At 37.1% G+C, this 21,638-nt stretch overlaps 1 protein-coding gene across 1 annotated transcript; it reads right to left on the reverse strand.

Moving 5' to 3' along the window:
- Positions 1 to 7,213: 7,213 nt before the first annotated feature.
- On the reverse strand, positions 7,214 to 20,729 carry LOC109403451 (large ribosomal subunit protein eL21). The gene is made up of 3 exons (XM_029857604.2): positions 20,613 to 20,729; positions 20,174 to 20,337; positions 7,214 to 7,641 (listed from the first exon to the last, which is right to left on the reverse strand). Exons 2-3 carry the CDS (start codon positions 20,300 to 20,302, stop codon positions 7,285 to 7,287), a joined length of 486 nt encoding a protein of 161 aa, XP_029713464.1. The 5' UTR covers positions 20,303 to 20,337; positions 20,613 to 20,729; the 3' UTR covers positions 7,214 to 7,284.
- Positions 20,730 to 21,638: the final 909 nt, after the last annotated feature.

Genomic DNA, 21,638 nt, shown 5'->3' on the forward strand with positions numbered 1-21,638 from the left:
TGACAAAAGTACGACTCCGTTAAGGCGCAGCATAAGCATTCAGTACACGCTTTGCCAATATGCACAAATATTTGGCTATTTGACGTATCAGACGTTTGCCGTTTGCCTATTATTTGTCAATGGTCAGTACACGTGTGACAAACAACTGGTAAACTCTTATTTACACATGTTTGTCACTCGAGTACTGATCGGAGTTGCAAACATGACCAAATATTTGCTACATTCATTTACTTAAAAAGGGTTCAATTTGTAATATATGCAAATATTCGCCATGACAAAGTTAAGTAAATATTTGCACAACAATGTTATTGCAAATTTATTTGGTCAGTACACGCATGACAAATAAATTTGTCAAATTTTTCCAAATATTTGCACATTTGGCAAAGCGTGTACTGAAGGCTTAAGTAAAGCTCGAGGTAAAGTTAACTTTTCTCACTTTTTTATCGAGTTTTGCTCCATAGAAATACAAACGAGCCATTTCTGTATAGAAAAGTAAACTCTCTTCCAGATGCGTCTAGAACAAATTATACGATTAAATTGAGGAGTTTTAATCCGATGTCAGCATGGGCATCAATAATGATTGAACATTCGGTGTCGTTATAATGCCCTCCCCCTGGATATTCGATCTTGACGCGATGGGAGGGCTTAACCCATTAGCACTTTAGCGCCAGTTCATTCACCACCGCTTGGACTTTGAGCTAGATATATCTAGTTTACGAGTTGAGCGCAAGTGAAGGAATCGCCGTAAGTGCTAATGGGAACCAAAGGAGTATCCGTCGTGCATTTATCACAAGTCAAAAACAAATTATAATTCAGCGTGCATAGACCTAATCTTTGCATTCTTTGAATTTTCTAAAATTTAACAATAATTGTTAAATTTAACGTAACGCAAGAGTGGGTAGAGGAGGCTCTGCGTTACACTCATCATTCGTTACTTGAATTCGTTAGTACACAGGACAGGGGACGCTAGGATAAGTTGACTTACAGCCTTACAGATTAGATTCATTACAATTAGAATATTATGGACTGATTAGGTAAAGATAAAACTGTTGATTATAGGAGTTTATATTTGTATTTCTTATTTTTATGGGTTTTGTGAATTTATAAAAGTTGACAAATAATCATTATCATTTTTATTTTTGACAAAAATTAGTTGACTGAACTTTTCTGTTTTTATATCTTAGACGGTATTGTTTCACTGATCAAAAAAGCAGGAATTTAGTAAGGACTTAGGACGGTTGACAATGTAAAGGGCTACGATGGATATAATATTACTTTGGACTGAGATGATCACAGATATGCAGAAGGCGACTAGCGAAATTAGAAACACAATTTGATACATTATTGACTATATTTTGACTAATAGGGTTTGGCAAATTTCTTTACAATATCGAATGGAAGCTCAAAAAGTGTTATCTAACACTAATATGAGAGTTATTTGGGGATGATGCTGGTGCTGTCAATGACTAACATCGGTTATTGACACTATTGGTAATCAGCTTGAAATAATTTTCAGAATGTATTATAAAATAACTGAGGATATTATCTGATTATTGTTTGGGGAAGCTGTCAGAAAAACTAGTTGCCCATATCGGCTAAAAACACTAGCTCTGGTAGCTGTCTTCGAATAATTTTCAGAAATATCAAATCTTTAAAAATTAGCTACGACACATTTTTTTTCTTTTTGCTCTTTGTATATTTCTTAAGAATAGTACTCTAAAGGCGTTAACATAGACAATAGACAGCCTTTTTATCTCTGAATGCTGTCCAATGACCTCGGAGATTTTCGATTATTGAAATATTGTTCAATTATCAAATCATCTTTGGAGCTTCCATTCGATCAAAACACTAGTGCGATGGGAAAAGTTAAAAACAATATTTTTAAAAACTACTACGACCCAATGCTAATTACTACACACTTTGCTCAAGTTGACGACATCGTCTAGTCCAGGGGTTTTCAGACCTTTTGAATCGCGGTGCACTTTTTGAAAATAAGTCGCTCCGCGGTGCACATGTTTATTATTGTTAAAAAAGCAACTTGTCAAAAAAAAAACTCACATTTTTGGTAGCGACTTCAGGTGCATACACTTCACTGGTCGTTAATCAAAATGAGAACCTCGGTTTTGATGACCCCTGTATAATTTTTGATACACGTTTTCCCAAGACTTTAACTAGAAATCTGAAAAATTCCTTAGATTCCTTAGACACATGGATATTTCATTTTCAGAACTATTTTTGTCAAGATTTTTGATAAATTCACTCCACGCGATCTTTTCAATTCAGGCGAAGTTCCTTTGAAAATCATAAAAACGTTGTCAATAGATTTCCAGGTCAACTGATTTTTTGAGCAGTGAAAGATTCCTTCTTTAGTATTAGGCAAGGCTTTAGAAATATTAGTTAGATTTCTTCCGAGATATTTAACGAATTCATTGAAAATTCCTTGTAGGGTGCTTGTGAATATATGATACTTTTGAGGTGAGTTTTTGTAGACTTGTTCCATGATTCTTCGCGAATATCTGCCAGGGTTTTTGATGGATTCAGGCCGGCGTGGGAATAAATTTACTCTCAATCCATTGGAGTACCTTTCAATAGTTTAGCCATGGAACCCTTGTTCTAATGATTTCGAAGTAATTTTTATTAAACAGGGAATCAATTTGAACATGCAAATGTTTTATGAAGTTTCGCGGTGCACTTGTCATGGCTATGCGGTGCTCCAAGTGCACCGCGGTGCACGATCTGAAAACCACTGGTCTAGTCCATCGTGAGTATTGGTTTTAGTAAGGGGAAAGTTGGGAAAGGGTCCAGGCTTTGCTATCAGCTGTCCTGCAGCTCCACCTGGTCACTCTTCAAAAAAAAAAAAAAAACATTCGGTGTCGTTATAATGAAAGAGCATTCAAATTGTACTATAGATGTATTCCTAGATGTCATATAATAAAATATTATTTTGTTTGCGTATATTGTAAATCGACTATTTATTAATCGATTATTTGGGAACAAAAAACTTCGACACCCCTAACGTTTTTTTCGAGAAATGTCGCATTGCACGGTAAACTAAAATTGATCAAAATACTATTATTGACTTTTTCTGACAACAGGTGGTGCTGAAATCATTCGCCAGCGGTGTCTCCATAGTGGTTTCGCAGCGCGGCGTCACGAACACTAATGCAAATCTACTGGTTGAAAACATGCCTATTTGATTTTGCCGGAAACAGCTGATTTTTGTTTACTATTTTCAACCAGTAACTCAGGTAGTGTTCGTGTAATGCAACGTGTACGTACACGCAAAACCACTAAAAGCAGAAACCACTATGTCGTTGTGTGTAAAAACGTGAAGTGACCTATATTGTTAATATAGTATATTTGATTAAATTTAGGGGGACACTTTTGAAACACCACTGTCACGTCGGATCGTCGGTGGTCAAAGTGCATTTATGTCTTTTCAGGGTGGCCAGTGAATTTCAGGTTTTGATTTCCCGGTTTTCTCCCGGTTTTTTCCCGAAATTTTCAATTTTTCCCGGTTTTACTTGTTTGTTTACTTGTGTTCAATAAAATAATCCCTATCGGTTAAGGAGCTGTTCCAGGATAAATTTCAGAACTAACATATGTTTGAATTTTTAATTAAACTCCTGGGTGAACTTCAAGAGATTCTTTTGGGTAAAATTCAGAAATAATCACTTAAGAGTTTTAATTCCTGATGACATTTTTTTGCAATGCCAATGAAACATAGGTTTCTGTAAAAACTGTAGATGAACATGTAACTGTAAAGTACTTTCACATTTCTTCTCATTTTTAGTTTGAACGTCAAAACATCATTTCCACTAGAATTGATACAGTATGCCTGATACTTGTGTTAAAATTTTGAAGATGTTTCATATCAACTTAATTTAAACAACATGTTCAGATTCAGCCATTTTTGGCACACAGGCTTCTTTGAAAAATATTTAAACTTTTGATGGAAAGCAATTATATTACAGAAATTCTTGCATGAATCGCCCAAGAAACCGTTTTTCTTCGCAGTACGCAGTTGCGAAGGAATGACAATTCAAATGGCTGTCACTGTGGAATTTTTATTCCAGGAATTGGTCTAAAACTTTCTTGAGCGATTCCTTTTGAACACGAAACTGGCCTTATTGCTGAATTCCTTTGAGCAATCGTTAATTTTACATTTTTTTTCAGAAAGCCTATAGGCTTTATTGTTTTGTGTTCGTCTCTCATGTTCCATATAATGACATTATTTGTTTTAGTAACACTTGCCAAAAAAACTGCTCAGAATTACGTTTGGCCAAGTAAAAATACTGATTCTAGGTTTCAGTTTAGTTGTACATAACTGTTGTTAAAATTTAGCCAACGACAACGTCCTATTTACTCCATTTAGTCTGTCTTTCATCAATTCCTTGTTGCTGTTGTTAATATACATTTCCCACAATTTCAATTTGATGTAGACAAGTGAAAAGAAACATGTGAGTGCCCTTGTTAGTTTTTGTAGCATTATTGTATTTTGGTGACATCGATACAAGACTAATTCAGAGGAAGATTGCCCTTTACTAAAGTTTACTGAAACTCTTTACATTATTACGCAGGAATTATAAATTATTGTTTCTTCTTGATTTGCTTAAAACTAAGAATAAAAACAGTTATAACTTTTAAAATGACTTAACAGATCGACTTCAGCAACCGATATTATGATTTTAAAATTCTCAACATCTAAATGTAACGCAAGTCGTATTTTCAATAAAATATATCGAAATATTGCAACTTCTTTTAAACCAGCAACAAGCTTGGCATTACAGATTATTTTCATGGATGATAAAAAAGTGATTAATAATTAGAAATAATAGAGCAGTATGGAATATTCCTGGAAATGCAAAATTTTCCCGGTGGCAATCTGAATTCCCGAATATTTCCTGGTTTTTTCCCGGTGATTCCGAATTCCCGGCTTTTTCCCGGTTCTCCCGGTTTTCCCGGTTCGCTGGCCACCCTGCTTTTACCAAATTTTTGAGCCACTACGTTGAGCTCGGTAGATTAACCCTGCAGGTATTTTTTCTACCTGACTATGATGATGAACTAACGTGAATTAACCATCTGCACTGAGAATCACTCTAATAAAGAGACAGAAAATGATAAAAAAAAATGTTGGAAAAAAGATGATACCGTCGTGCGAGGCTTTTGAAACTTCTTCGCAATTTGAGACACTACAGGTAATCTTCGATTTAACGTACCCTCGATATAGCGAATTCAATATAACGTACATTTTGCTTCGATATAACGTACAACATTGAATTTTTTTATTTTTCCCGGGAATAATCCTTAGATAAACTACGAAATCGCTCAAATCAATGTTTCCTTGCAGCATTAGCCTTGTTACCCAGAATTAATTTGGGAAGCAATTTGGGGAAAAAATTAGTGTACGTTATATCGAAGCACAAAAAACGAAATGACTTTTTCGTGAAAACTCTAGTTTTTCATTATTTTTTTTTTTCAATTAAAGAGACTTTTCCCTATAAGGGCATTCGTCTCTGGAATAATTTATTTCGAATTTAGAACCAAATCACATTTTCTCAAACTTTCCTTATTCCTAGCAAAAATTCTGTCCAGCTTCCTATTTTGAATTGTGTACCATTCGTCGTTCGTCATCTTGTTCTTATCCGCTTCGGACTCTTCTGTTGCAATTTCAATTTCTGTTACTCCGCTCAATTGGGTATCCGAACTCTGATCACGCTTTCTCTTTGTTTCTCGCATTGCTTCCTTTCCATTGTCAGCCTTTTTGTTGTTGTCGATGGCAGGGGGTGGCAACTGAGTTTTTTGAAGTTGCGGCGGTCCAGTTTCGATATGTTGATGTTGGTTTGATGCTTTTGTGGCTTCCGAACACTTGACGTTAGGATGCGCAGGTTTGTTGCAATGTTGACAGGTGACGGGCTGATTTCGGTACGTCACACTAGTCGTTTGATCTTTGATTCGGATGTATGACGGAATGTGCTGCTTCAATTCAATGCGCACAACTCGAACACCGTTTGGTGTACCCGGGAAATACTTTTTCCAAACCTCTCGTACTACTGATTTAACTTTACCATACTGGGCCATATGCTCCGCGACGTCTACGTTGGGAATATCTGGCGGCAAATCGTGGACTCTGATATTGATGGCAGAGTCTTCCATGAAAACGGGGATGAGGAACTTTTTGCTATCAATTATCATTGAATGTTTCAAATGATGTGAAGCGGCCAGATTTTCTGCCACCTCCAAGTTGCAAAACTCAATAAGAGTTTGCTTACGGATGCTGTGTAGTTGAAGCACTTTCACTGTCGTCAAGTCCAGTTTGATTTCCTGTTGCAGAAATTTGTGCACGGCGGCAGTATTCGGTCGAGCTGGCAATACGCTGAAGTCGACGACTAGCGTATTTTGGCGTGTACCTCCCATTGTTGGAATTACAATAGAAAGCTGTAGCACGGATAGCAAGCAGAAAGTGAACCGATGCGGTTGAGAGCTGGCTGACAACTGAGTTTTTCATTATTGGTTTTGTGAATTTCATCGAAATCATTATCTGGGATTAATTTCACGTCGAATATATCAATACTAACAAAAAAATATTAAATTTTTCCCTGCCTCGATATAACGTACACTTCGATATAACGTACAAAGAGAAAACTTTTTTGTACGTTATATCGAAGAGTAGCTGTATAACATATTGCGGAAATACAACCAACCCGTTTAGACTCTTGTGCGCAAATTAGTTGTGTGGATTTTTTTTCGCGTGGGGCCACAGATAAAAAACATACCACGTACTAGTGAAAATTGGACGTTGCGTTGTTGAGTACACATTTGGAAACAGCTTTAAGTTTCTTGTTGCCAAGTAGAGCGCTCAAGTAAAATTCCACCTTTTTTCGCAAGTAATTTTGACAACTGCTCCAGTATGGGGAGAAACGTTACTTTTCCTTACGGAATAATAGCGCGGACTATTTTTCCGCAAGGAAAAGTGACAGCTCCATTTGATTCGCACGGGAGGCGTTACGAGTGTTACACTTTTTTCCTTACTTGCCATCTGCAAACTGCACAAGTAATTTTGAAGCGGAATCATTACTTGACCATTACTTGTCCTATGCCAAACGACAAAATACCAAATGACATCATGCCAAACAGGGTAGACCCGTTCAAGGCAATCGAACGCTTTTGGTGTGTGAAGTTTCGGATACAACCGTAATAATTTTTAAAATAGTTACCTTTAAATTAAATTTGTTTTATTAAAGATGTACACTCACTCCACGTCGCCGTTCAAGTTTTCCCTTCTTATGCTACGAACTCGTACGGGATCGGAGCCAGGAAGACGGGCTCCGGTGGGTTCACGATGACCTGCTCGCCGCGGGGTGCCTGTGGCTTGCGCTTCAGACAGATCTTGGCCTTGCGGTTCTTCGTCTTCAGCTCGTGGCGGGCGGCGTCGTTTTCCTTGACACGGCGCAGGAAATCCTCACGGCAGCGCGATGGCTTGACGTGTTCGATGCGGACGTTGATGCGCTTGGCTAGGATCTTTCCGCGGACGCGCTTGTTCACGATGACACCGAGAGCGTGCTTGGTGACGTTGTACACACGACCAGTCTTGCCGTGATAGGCCTTGTAGGGCATACCCTTGTGAACGGCACCGTGTCCCTGGAATAAGAAAGAAAATAAATTCAGATTAGTATATTTGGATGAAAATGCCCATTAGGCAGGCAAATAGGAAGCCAAACATTTTAATAATCAAAGCATATGGCCCGATAAATCATCCATGTTAAATCCACATTTTTTATGAGTTGAAGCTAAAAAGTGTTGCAAGTCACCCTGCACTCTAAAAAGTTTTCACGTCCGATTTACGTGAAATATCACGTAGCTCATTCGTATTCTCAAAACTTCCGAAGTTACGTGGCGTTAGTCATTTTCACTTGATAACCACGTCGTATGGACCGCCCTGTTAGGTGAGATCCACCTAATTTTCACGTAGACCATTTAAATGCGTTTGTGTTAGTGTATTTCGACTTGGAAGTTTCCGCGAAACGAAAGTTACGTGACTTTCAGGTGTGAAAAAATAATTCAATATGGCGTCGAAAAGTAGGTTGGTGCGAGAACTGCTTGCTAGAATTTCCGTGCAAGTTGCTGTAAGTACTGAACGATAATTGGATTGTTTAAAGCAAATAATAGTGATAAATTTTACGCAGTTGTGACTTTTTCTGTTTTCAATAATTTCAGAGCTGGAATAGGCATTATTGATCTCGTGACGGTAGCGGAGGTCCATCGGAGGAATTCAACGAGTGTTGGAAACGGCTGGACTTCGAAGATTTTCCTTCAACATTTGGAACTTTGCACTTTTAGAAGATCAGAAACGTATGAAGATGTGTTAATTATTTATGTAAGTGTAAATTTATTAAGTATTCTAAAATAAAAGACTGATAAAGATTTTTCATTAATTGTTACATTTCAGTACCAACTTGTTGCGAATTTGAGGAAGCAAAAGATTTCAAATCCCTACAAAATGCAATGATATATTCATTTTACGGTAGGGTACAATCTGTTTTTTCATTGCATTTTGTAAGGATTCAATTTCTCTTGCCTCTTCAAATACGTTGCAAGCTGGTGGGCCTGCTTTATTTTCATTCAAAAATCATGTAGAAATTACGTGAAATTCATGTAGAGCTAATCATGTTTTCACGTAAAAGTTACCTGAAATTCCAGTGGCACTCGCCCATATTTCACGTAAAAGATACGTAAAATGCGAGTCAAATTCACCTGACTCATCACGTCGATTCGCGAAGCTTAAATTTGTCCAGCTACCTGACATTCCGGTGAAGATGACGTGAAAAATATGGTGGATGAAAACTACCCATCTTTTCACGTAAATCGGACGTGAAAATTTTTCAGAGTGTGTGCTATATCTTGCATTTACATAACAATAGTTTAACTACACTAAGGATACTGTTCGTATGTTTTTCATAATTTACATCTTATGAATCAGTGTTTTGGGCGAGATGGACCGTGAACGGTCTTAGCCGTCTGTCATTAAGACACCACAAAAAAAGGATCAGTTATTTTTATTTTTTTTCATCATTTAATAGTTCTCGTATGCTTTTCATACATTGAAAAGCGAAATCCATAAGACTTGAATGTAAAATCTCATAAGAAACATCGTATGAAAATCATAAGATGTGTTATGAAACACCATTGCTAAAAAACAACAAAACCTTTTATTGGCTTCTAACCACTTCAACTTCCGATGGGCGTATGAGTAAAACACGCACTCGCCAACCTTGATGTTCCTAAATCGATACGAGGTTGCGATTTTTTTGAAAAATTTGTACAAAATATTTCATAAAGTCATAAGACATAGCTTTTAGTTTTTATAGATTATCGGTATGATTTTCATACGCGAGTGTTATGAAATTTATACAGTAACAGTATGACAATAATAGTTGGCGCTTTGAATCCAAAATCATAGTTCGTAACTATGATTTTCGCAAGAAATACTTGTGGCAAAAAATCTTAGTTAATTAATTTTTTCGGAGTTGCAGTATCCTCAGTGTATACTGTACATAACTATAAGCTTAACTGGAGTGATTGATTTCTCTTCATCGATTGTTTCTTTGGGTTAGAGAGTGTAATAAGGAGAGCGAGGATAAACACGAATGGGACGATTTTCACGAAATCCGTTCAGCTGCTTGGTTTCGCTGATGATATTGATATTAGGGAGATTAGGGGCATAATGGACACCCTAAGCAAATGAGTACGTTTGGCCTGTATAACCGAAAATAACTTAACATATTATCAGTTGACTTACAGCCTTACAGCTTACTTGTGTTTTTAAGGGCAGACTGTGGATTACTACTTTTTATTCATACGGGTCAATGTCTTGTTCCTTCACACTTGTGCATTAAAGGTTAAACATAAAAGTCAACGGGTTCGGTAAAAACAGGGGTGTCAATTTCGCCCCGGGTGTCAATTATGCCCCTAATCCCCCTATAGCTGGTAAATTTGAGACAATGGCGGAAACGTACATCCGACTAAAGATTGAAGCAAAGCGGATCGGATTAGTGATTATTATGTGTCGAAGACAAAGTACCGTGAGGTGCCCATATTTCGTGCACTTAAGAATTCTCAAAGTTTGATAAACGTCTGAAATTTTACCATGAAGTAGGGTCTGGGACCATTTGGGCAGGAGCACCTATTTTGGGCACTGGTATAACTCAGTCAATTTCAAACAGATTGACTTGAATTTCTGTACATGGCTAGATACTGTGCCTAGCTGATCGTGTTTCAAAAATCAAGTCAATCGGTTAAAAATTGACTGAGTTATAGCAGCAAGTGCCCAAAATTGGTGCTCCTGCCCAAATGGTCCCAGACCCTATATCAGATTTATTTCTTCAATAATATTTAGTGCTGGTACTGTAGCTCCCAAGAAAAATATAAATTAGGCAACTTCACATTATACGAGATAGTTACAGCATTAGTTTTCATTTGTTTGAAAGTGCCAAATTTCGTGCACGGGTTCCAAATTTCGTTCAAAATGGGTCCAAATTTCGCTCACTCTAGAAGACGTAGAATTCGCCTAAATGTGTTAATTTTCAAAAGGTAGCATACTCTAACAATACCAATGAAACCATAACGTGGAGATAAAATCGATGTCTGTGACGAAATATGAGTGAATATTTGCTGTTTCCCATGTTCGTGCCGGATGTTTACATTAAGATTTCAAAAAATTCTTCTGTAGTTTTAGTGGTTATTATTTTTGACGATTGGTTTGCTCTTAAATTGACATCTTAATTAAACTATATATTGTTTGCTATTTGAATCAAATGTTCACTAACTTTACTGATAGTCAGTAATGTGAGTCAATTCATTTTCGTGATTGTAGCTGTTTACCTTTCTATTATGTGTCATTAATAGTCACATTCCTCGGGAGGTTAGTTCTAGTAAAATGTCGCCGTCCAAATTTGTGTTCTGACAATAAGGCTTATGGCAATAATTTGCATGAATGAAACTAGCGGCTGTTTCAATGTTTGGATAAATAAAATCATCCTGAGCTTACTTAGTATTCCCACATTTATAAATTTGTTTATTTTTTCTCACTTTCTACGTAGTTTATGAGCAGTCCCTAGCTAATTTTAAACCAATTGAAATAGTTATTAGAACTATTAATTATAACCGAATCATGCAATGGCTACACGCACACATGAACCCCTAAAATAAAGTTATAAAAAAGAGTGCGCGAAATTAGGGACCCATACAAGTTTTGGGTTCCTAATTTCGCCAACAACATAAATGTTGAAACAAAATGAGACAACAGCATTTTTAAGAATTTTTATTGCGTATTATAATAAAACATATTGAATTGAAATAATCAAACATAAATTGGAATATTTACTTTTGCTAGAGATCCAAATACTTGTTCACTTCCGTGAGTGTTGATTTTCTCGTATCTCTGAATACGGCATCTGCTATTTGCACACATTTGCAATTTATTTTTCAATCTTTGACATAAATCAAATTTTTCATTTCTTTTTTTGTGAATTGTATTGAGATCAAATGTAGTTTTGAGGTTATAGCAAACTTTGGATGATTCCGCTGTTAATTAGATAATAATGCTCTCAGATGTCAGAAGTTAACGAAGTTTGGGCGCGCACGAAATTAGGGCACCCCACGGTACATGATGGCAAAGGGCTGCTTATGGAAAAAATATTGATTTATTACCGATTTCAGGCCAAACCTAGGGCCAAACATTTCAATAGGTCCTATCTGCGTTTGAGAGGCTCTCTTTGTTCACTTTCTCTTTCAATTACAGCAATGTAATGGTATACTTTTCATCTATTTTTGCAGTACAAATCAAAAGACGATTGTTTTAGAAAAGTGTGACAGTGATTCTATAACATTCCCCAGAAAACCATTCCCCAGAATACCAATCCCCAGAATTCCATTCCCCAGAAAACCATTTCCCAGAATGTACCATTCCCCAGAATGTACCATTTCCCAGAAATCCATTCCCCAGAAATCCATTCCCCAGAATGCACCATTCCCCAGAAATCCATTCCCCAGAAAAGCTTAATATACTCTGCTAAAAAGTTTAATTCGATACACAAACAGTAAGATGTTGATCATGATCATGATATGTCCCGGACAGACATGTGATACGAGTATGATTCCTGTACAACGGTACGCAGTGTCAAGAAAATTCTAACAAGACTGACTTGAACTGAGAGAATTTTCAGTATGGCACTCATTTCAAGCGCAATTGTACAGTGATTCTTGTATCACATGTGTGTCATAAGTATTATAGGCAAGGATTTTAACATTATAGTGTTATTACGAGCAAATATCTATTTTTTGTACGGTATATGTAACAAATTAAGGTAAAAATGTATACATACATACATATCCATAAAAATATTCTACAATGGTTCAAACGTTTAATTACCATTGCACACAGTTGCATGTTGATCTTTAAACCTATCTTGAAAGTTCACAAACTGTTAGTTGCGTTGCTATAAAATGTTTTGTTTTTGACAGATTTGTGAAAATTGTGCAGCACTTGTTTTACGATGAATAACGTTTTAAAAGTGATGTGCAAAATTTACAGAGAAAACGCATATTCTTCTGATGTTGTTCAGTGTACAAGATACTAAAGACTCAACTGACCACGTTTTTCTTTGCAAACGGTTGGAGGGATCCATCCCAATGGCTGTTCCTAATTATTCGCTTCAAAGGCTCTTCATTCATGCGGTATGAGACGGGCTTTCATCATTATTCCAATACTATGGAATGGAATAGAAAAAGTGAACATTTAAGCAGTTTTAATGCCAACAATTCTAAATATTTTTAATGAAGAAGGGAAAAAGTATCATTGTTTTCCTTTTGGCATTCAAAAACCCAACAATGTTCCTTCTTTTTAAACAATATTCTTCTTAAAATTAAGGCAATTAGTAAAAAATTTTAAATTATAACTGCTTACATTTTCAACATAGATTCTCCCTTCTTTTCTACATAGGCTGTTCTTTCGAATTGCACTTTACAGGAAATTATGGGCATTATTACAACCACCGGTGTTAAATTGCTGTTATATTTATTATATATTTTTTTTTTCAAATTTCTGAACATCTGTACTTGTGGTGCCGACTGTAACTAGCCTAAACATTGTAACTCGAAAGAACAGCCTATGTAGAAAAGAAAGGAAAATCTATGTTGAAAAAGTAAGCAGTTGTGATGCCGATAATTTCCTGAAAAGTGCAATTCGAAAGAACAGCCTATGCAGCAAAGAAGGATAAGTCTATGTTGAAAATGAAAGCAGTTATAATTCCAATAATTGTACCAATTGCCTAAATTCTAAAAATAAGCTTGTTTAAAAAAAGGAACAGTGTTGGGTTTTTGAATGCCGCAAGGAAAACAATGTCATCACAGACAAACAGACGTAACACTTCGAACATTTTTCGATTTAAATTTTAGTCTCGGAAATAGGTTCGCTTCATCAACTAGGTGGCAGTAGTGAGCAAACGTCAAACTCAAACAAAAACTATGCGAGCGCCACGAATTGGCAGTTGGTCAACTCTCAAATTTTCAAATAAACCGTTAAATCGATGTACGATGGCAATTATCAGAGTGTTACGTTTCCTTCTTCGTTAAAAAAAATGTTTGAGTCGTTATAAGAATTGTTGGCATTACAACTGCTTATATGTTTATCAAAAATTTTCCCTTCTTTTGCATAGGCTGTTCTTTCCAGTTGCACTTTTCAAGAAATTATCGGCATTGCAACTGCTTACTTTTTTTAACATAGATTCTCCCTTCTTTTTTGCATAGGCTGTTCTTTCGAATTACACTTTTCGGGAAATTATGGGCATTACAGCCTCCACCGGTGTTAAAATTGCTGTTATATTTATTTCATATTTTTTTCTAAATTTCTAAACACCTGTGCTTGTGGTGCCGATAATTACCTGAATAGTGTAACTTGAAACAATAGCCTATGCAGAAAAGAAGGAAAAAACTACGTAGAAAATGTAAGAAGTTTTGATGCCGATAATTTACTGAAAAGTACAATTTGAAAGAACAGCCTATGCAGAAAAGAAGGAAAAATGTATGTTGAAAAAGTAAGCAGTTGCGATGCCAATAATTATACCAATAGCCTAAATTGTAAAGGCAAATCATGCTTATTTCCGAAGTTTTTCTTGTCAAATAAGAATTTTTGGCAGGATGTTTCTTCCGGTGATTTTTTACGAACAAATATTTGATTTTTAGCTATTAATATAAACCATTCAGAATTAAAGCAATAGTTTTATTTTTTTCTGGGGAATGGTACATTCTGGGGAATGGAATTCTGGGGAATGGTACATTCTGGGGAATGGTACATTCTGGGGAATGGGTTTCTGGGAAATGGTTTTCTGGGGAATGGTACATTCTGGGGATTGGTTTTCTGGGGAATGTTATAGAATCGTGACAGTACGTGTATTGGGTATAGGGAAATTGCGTGACAGAGGGGGGAAAAGGGTCTAAAAATCCCGAAAAACGATGGATGTAATTCTTGAAATTTTGACGCCGAGATGAACCAGCCCTGAGCTGAAAATTTCACTAATAAAAATAATAATATTAATACAAAATAAACTTTGATAATTTTTTGAGTAATGCCTTAGTAATTCTTGAAAGAATCTTTAGAGAGAAATTCTCCAAGGCGAATACCTGGAGGAACCTGAGAAAATGTACCTTAAAATGAGTAAACCCTGGGAAAACCCTAGAGGGACATTGTTGAAAATTTTTCAAGATCATTTGGTGGAGTCCTTTCAAGATTGAATTATTTCAGCAAGTTAGTTTGAAATTCATACAGGATTTCCCTGGATTTATTAGGTGCCTCCAAGAATTCCTGCACTAATTTATCCATCAGAAATGCCTGCACAAATTTCTCAAGCGGGTGTCTACTCATAACTCAAAATAAAATTCCGAGTTTTCCAGGATTTCCAGATGAAATTTTAAAAGTTTATAATTAAAAAATTAACCCAATTTTTCTAAAAATTATAAAGGGTGACTTAGGGTATCATCGGCAGGGTTGTTCTACTCGTCATGAGGGATTTATGTCGGCCAAATTTCCTGAAACTTGATCATATTCAGCTTGGTTGGGAAGAATTTGATGCCAACTCTGAGTTCAACAAGTTTCAAAAAACCCCCCATGATGGAACAAAACTGCCGAAAATACGTAAGTTCCCCTACTCTTCAAAAATTCTTTCAAGATTTCTGAGCGTAATTTCTGGAATTTCTTCCGCAGTTTCTTACTGGCTTTCCGCAGGATTTTTTCCCGAGATATCTGTTTGAGTACGTCCCGATATTTCTTGCAAAGGTTTTCCAATATACTTCCAGAGATTCTCGCTGGATTCTTCCTGAAGATCCATCCAAAATATCCAAAGTTTCTTTAAACATGTCATTGGTTGATCGTCATAGTCATGCGGTTGGAGTCCGCATGGATGAGGGTTCGATTCTCGCTCCGAGCGATGAAATTTTTCACGAGAATAGCTTCTTATCCGTAGCCACTCCGTGTTAAGTTTCGTTTAATCAGTACAGCCGCCGGCTGAAGCCAGTGTCCGTGTCTTTTTAGTGGTTTTCCGGGATAACTATCCAATAGTTTATGTCGGGAGTTTTACCGATAGTTTTCCGATATTTCTCTTGTTTTCCTCGCGGAACTTCGTCCGTAGTTGCTTTCAGAACTCCACGAGGTTTCCAGAAGTCCTCCTTGGATGTCCTTAATATTTCTTCTAGGGATTATTATTACCTAGAACTTTTTTCGAGATGTCTCATTTTTCTCAGGTTTTTCCTGAAGTTCTTGTCGAGTTTTCTCCAATAACACTTTGCGGAGTTTCTCGCAAAATTTTATTTGAATTATCTCGAATATTTTTCCAAGAATTTCCTATAAGGTATTTCGTAAGTTATCTCAGGAGACATTCTGAGCTAAACCCGTAGAAGAATCCCTGCAATAACTTCGGGAGAAATCCCTAGAGGAGTATCCGGAATCTCGGGACTCTGGTAAAGATTCCGGGAATAATGCAGAGAATATCTGTGAGAAAATTTCAGGTGGATCACTGCAAGAAATCCGCAACAACTACAAGGAACAGTTTGGCTCTGAAAGAATGCAATGAGAAATATCACTGGAGAAATCCATGAAGGCTGGAAAAAAAATCTTAAGAGAAAGTCCAGGGAAAATTAAGAAAAACCCTGAGAGACATCTCAGGAGATACTCCGAGAGAAATCTCAGGTAAAACTTAAAAAAAAAAACAAACTTTTAAGAAATTCCTGTAGGAGGCCAGGAAGAACATCTTGAAGAAAGCCCAAAGCAATTTTTTTTTTGCTAGGTTTCTAGCTGCACTCTGAATAGAGTTGAAACCTCTACACTAGACCCGAAGATAGAAAAGAGTACGTAATCTTTCAGAAGCAGTTTGCCAGCCGTACGCGGAAAATGATATCCATTAAGACACTGTTGCCTACTGACTCAGAAAGTTACGGTAGAAGGTTGGAAAGTTTTCAATTGGTCAGTCAGTCAGGATTTGCCTATGTAGTGTTATGGTCACACGGTTTGTGTTTGTCGTCTTGTTCGATTTTGTGGTATGGTTCAATATGTTTTTCTTCTCGTTAAGTCAGTTGTCGTATGTTTGTTTTTTTTTCATCGAATCAATCAAACTCTGTATGTTAAAATATAGTCGATCCTGTGTCAAATTGTTTTCTTGATTTCGCTAATTGTTTTCTACTTCTCTGTGTTCATCTCTTGTGTCCTTAAATTGTCATCGGTCCAAAACCCACAGAAACATGCAACTGAACTTCTGATATTTTTCTGTTGGTGTCAAAATACCATCTAAGAGATAAACAAAAATACATCAAGTTGGTCAGTTGATTGCAATAAAATTTTAAAATAATAAAGATTGCTTGTCGACTATTATGTATTCGTCCCCCTACAAATACTATGAAAAATGTTCAAATTCGTTCAATTGTCCTATCGGTCCTACCTAGATAAAACATGTCATTTTCTCAAGCGTAGCCTAGAAATGTCAACCTAGTCATACACAAGTAACGTTGTTCAGTTAATAAAAAGCAGTCATTTTTTGTCCAAAATGTCACGTCGAACGCATTGACGTCAACAATGCGTTTAAGTGTTCGCACGTTAGCTTCGAATCTATCAGCACAATTAAGTGCTGCAAATCTCCTTCCCACTATTAGTTCTTCGGTCGATTTTAATTGCTTTATTTAAAGAAAATATGACCAACTAACATTCTAAAAATTCGAAAAAGAGACTATGACATTAATGAATTACTAATCAAAATCAACCGAGAAACGTGGGAAATAGAGCCCAAACAACATTTTGAAGTCAGCTGGCTGTAAAAGGTTCCAAAACCTGTCACAAATCCTACAATACTTTTATTAGGATTTGTAACAATCATCAAAACCTTCTTAAATCCAACCGACTTGAAACTATTGCTTGGGAATAGACTCTAATGAGCCCTGGCGGATCCTCCATGTTTATCGAGCATGTCTGATGCATATGATCAGCCATACTCCATCTGCAGCAGCCGGTTCGTGATGAACCGTTGGAGGCGCATTAAAGTGTTAAAAAGGTGATATGTTTCACTAAAGAACACTACATTACAATAATCAAAATGAAACTCCTTCACTTTAATACCGTCAACCCCTGTGAACTTGGCCAGGGATCTTGAAGAAAGCCCAAAGCAATTGCTTGAAGATATCACAGGAAAAAATGAATAAGATCTCTTGCAGTAAATTCGTGAAGGAGTTAGAAGGAGGAGTTAGAAACCCTTGGAGGAACTTTGGTAGAAACCCCAGGAATAATTCCTTTAGCAACTCTGGAAGAAATTCTGGGAAGATCTTCTGGGGAAGTCCCAGGAGGAACACCGGAAGGAATCGCGTAAAATTACCATGAGGAATGCCGAAAGAAATTCCACAATTCACTAACAAATTTTGAAAACGACGTATAATCAATGGTGTAGCATTGATTATACTGCCCATAACTGCATAATTGTAACATTTGCAATTTTTTTTCCAATATTGAGTTAATACCGGGGATCATCTCCCAATCATCAGTACTTTCATCCACCCAAATGAACTTTTTAAGTTTGTTCTGCAAAATGTGAAACAAATACCAAGTCGTTTTGTCTCATTGGATAAAATTTTTGAATGTAACCGCATAACAGTTACACTGGAAATACACACTGATGTCAAAGCGTAATATCAATCATATTTTGGTCTGATTATTTTTTAACTATTCGTCCAGCATACAAGAAAAGCTGTAGAAAATTTCATTGCAAAAGGATGAATTTTAAATTATTGACAATTTTTTTTAAATTTCGTATCGTCTCCATACTAGCGTATGTTGCAAACTTTAAACTCCATTTTGTACAATGCCTACTTTGGTCGAATGTGACTGTTATGCAGTTATGGACAGTAATACGTCGTTTTCAAAATTTGTTACTGAATTTATCCCGACAAAATTTTTTATTGAGTATTCGGGATAAATTCTGGTAGAAATCCTATGAAGATTTTTTTGAGCAAAATACTGGAGGAACTCCGGGAAAAAATAGCATCTCCGGGAAAAAACTCCAGGAGAAATCGGTTGGAATTCAGGAATCCTGGAAGGAATCCGGAAGTATACCTTTCCGGAAAACAATCAAAAAGGAATACCAAGAAAAATAGCGTCAAAAATGCGGAAGGGATTTTATAAGAAATCCTGGGAGACATTCCAGAAGATATTTCTAAAGAAGTTCCAGAAAAATAACCTGACGAAATTTCTGGAAAAAATCCTTGTAGCGAAATTTCTATATGGATTTTTACTATTAAAAATTTCCCTGAGTAGGGTAACGGTTGAATTTTGGACCCCTAGAGGACATTACTTTGAATTTAAGTCAAAATCAAACAGATTCAGAGGGTATTTACATATAATGATGATGTTAGTATGTTCGTTAAAGCCTCCACTGTCCGTTAAAAATACCCACAAAGTCATTTCTGGCTGAAAATTTGATGTAAATAACTGATTTTTGAAGCATCAGTTTCCACTGTTTTGGACACCCCAATATATTTTGGCCCCTCTTCAGTATATATTTTGGACACCCGGTGTTTAAACTCGTTTGAAACTATTTTGGTAGAACTAGCCGCTTGAATATGCTAGATCACATCCTAATTACTTGATTGACAAAGGCTGATTAGACGAACTTTGCGAATTTAATGCGCTAGAATGATAAACGTTTTTGTTTACATCTGCAAGTTTCCTCAGCACCGCAATCTCTTTTTGTAAGCATAACGCGTCACTCGCACGGATGACGAGATTGTCAAAAATTAATTTCAAGGCAAATAAGGATATTTCCAGTGAGGAAATGATTGCTGCCCGTGCAGAGCAATCTTAATAAGCGAATGATACTAAAAATTTCCTTTATCTCATCATTAAACCTGTATAAGTTGTGATAATACGACCCAGGGGGTCCAAAATATATGGGGGTCCAAATTATATTGGTTACCCAACTCAAGATATTCCCTGAGTATTCCAGGTTTTTCCCTGTTAAATAAAATTTCCTGAGGATTCCCGGTTTTCCAGGTAGTAGACACCCATCAAGGGTTCCCCGCAATAGATTTGTACCGAAATAATCTAGGCCTAGGGACTTATCTGAGTCTCTCGCAATGGAATAAAATGAGGAATTGTTGCACAATTTCTTCAGAGAAATATTTTGATAAGCTGATAAAAATCGTAAAAAATCAATTCCGCGCGAGGGCCAGATTCCATGGGTATATCCGCGAATATAGTGATATCCGCGGGTTGTAACAACCCTGCATTCAAGATTCACTTAATCCATATCACAAAAAAAAACTTCTAATGGGCACCTATCTACAAAAACAGATTTGTTTGGCCTATATACAGGTCGATCTGTATCCATCCCAAGTTATCCTCACTGACCCAGGAACGTTCAATGAAGAAACAACAAAGAATGAGGCAAGATGGACCAACCAGTGGTCTTAGCCAGTCGTCAAGACAAGTTCAATGAAAAAAAAAAAAAACAAAGAATGAACTGAAATTAATTTCGGAGAATAACTAAGAAGCGAACGGTGGCTAGTGTCCGTCAGCCCCTCCTGAACATCTCCGGATAGAGAGAACACGGACCCGGTGTCCGGCGGAAATATCCCACTCACTCACCTTGATATCCACGTAGTCTCCGGCTTTGTAGACCTTCAGGTAGGTGGACAGGGGGATGGTACCGTGCTTCCTGAACGGGCGGGAGAACATGTCCCTGGTACCACGACGATAACCCTTCGAGTTGGTCATTTTGATAGCTTATTGTATTGTGAGCGCACCAAATGCTGAAAACAGTAAGGGAAATTTGTTAAAATATGTCACTAACAGCAATCAATGCAAGCCGCATTCGCTCCATCCAAATCAGTCTTCATTCAGCGTTCTGTTGTTTGGGTTTTTTCGTTAACAAATTTTAAGGGATTTTCACACAGAATCGTCAAACTTTTGCAGTAACCAGATGACCGCTTATGTAGATTTCACTCGTTCCCAAGAATCAACACAGAAACAGCTCAATAAATCCCGAAATTTAAATTTTTCCGAGGAACTTTACGAAGATACGTACTGTCAACTTCACGAATAACAAGGAAAAGGTTATGTTGAGAGATTTTAGATGTCAATAAATGTTGGCTGCACTGGCTTCCGGCGAAACGTCAAATGCGCAATTCATGGGCGTCGAGTGTCAGTGGAAAAAGGCCTTTGTGAGGAATGCACAAAACCACAAGTACACGGAAATAATTTTCTGAACAAGAAAGTTTGTAAAATAAAATTCTCGGATACTTTTTCAAAACGACGTATAATACACGCAAATCCTATGTTGATACGTCGTTTTGAATAAGTATCCGAGAATTGGCTTCTTTAGAGCACCTTTAACGGTGCGCTTCTATACCCCGTTTGGCAGCCTTCCATCATTGCAGCAAACTTTACCGGTCGCTGCTGGATGCGCTCTCAAAATAGTAGCGCTATGGGTGGGTGACCAAATATAGTAGCGGGACAGTTGCGCTGCTAAAAATTCTATGGGAATATGACAGCCCTCCCGATACGAATCAGGGTGACTAATTTGATTGCTACCGGTGTGGAAAAGGGTGGTTAAGTCAAAATGGTAGCGCTGCGAGGGTTGCTCGAATAGTAGCCGCCGTTAATGTTGCTCTTAGAGCAAGTTTACCGGGGGCTACTATCTGGGCGAGTAAAATGATTGCCCACAGAGTTGTCATTTTAGTTTAGTTACTCATTTCCACACCAGTCGCTACTATATTAAGTTACCGGATTGCGTACCGGTCGTTGCCAAATACTGTTGCGGTATAAACAAAATATTTTGCAAACCTATTTTGGAAGAATTTTCTCTGGGATTCGGCAGGAATTCCTTCTGAGATTCTAGCATGAATTTTTACTGAGTATTCTCGAGCAATACATACGTACTAGGGCTTCCCCAGGAATTCCAGATTTCCCCAGGAATCCCTTCCGGGATTTTTCCTAAAATTTCTGTTGGGATTTCTTTTCAGGATTCCTTCTGGAATTCCTCCGGCGATTCCTCCAAGAGTTCCTCCAGGGATTCATTCCGGAATTTCTCCGGGGATTCTACCAGGAATTC

The sequence above is a fragment of the Aedes albopictus genome, chromosome 3 (genome assembly GCF_035046485.1).
Source record: "Aedes albopictus strain Foshan chromosome 3, AalbF5, whole genome shotgun sequence".
In the NCBI taxonomy this organism is placed as follows: domain Eukaryota; kingdom Metazoa; phylum Arthropoda; class Insecta; order Diptera; family Culicidae; genus Aedes; species Aedes albopictus.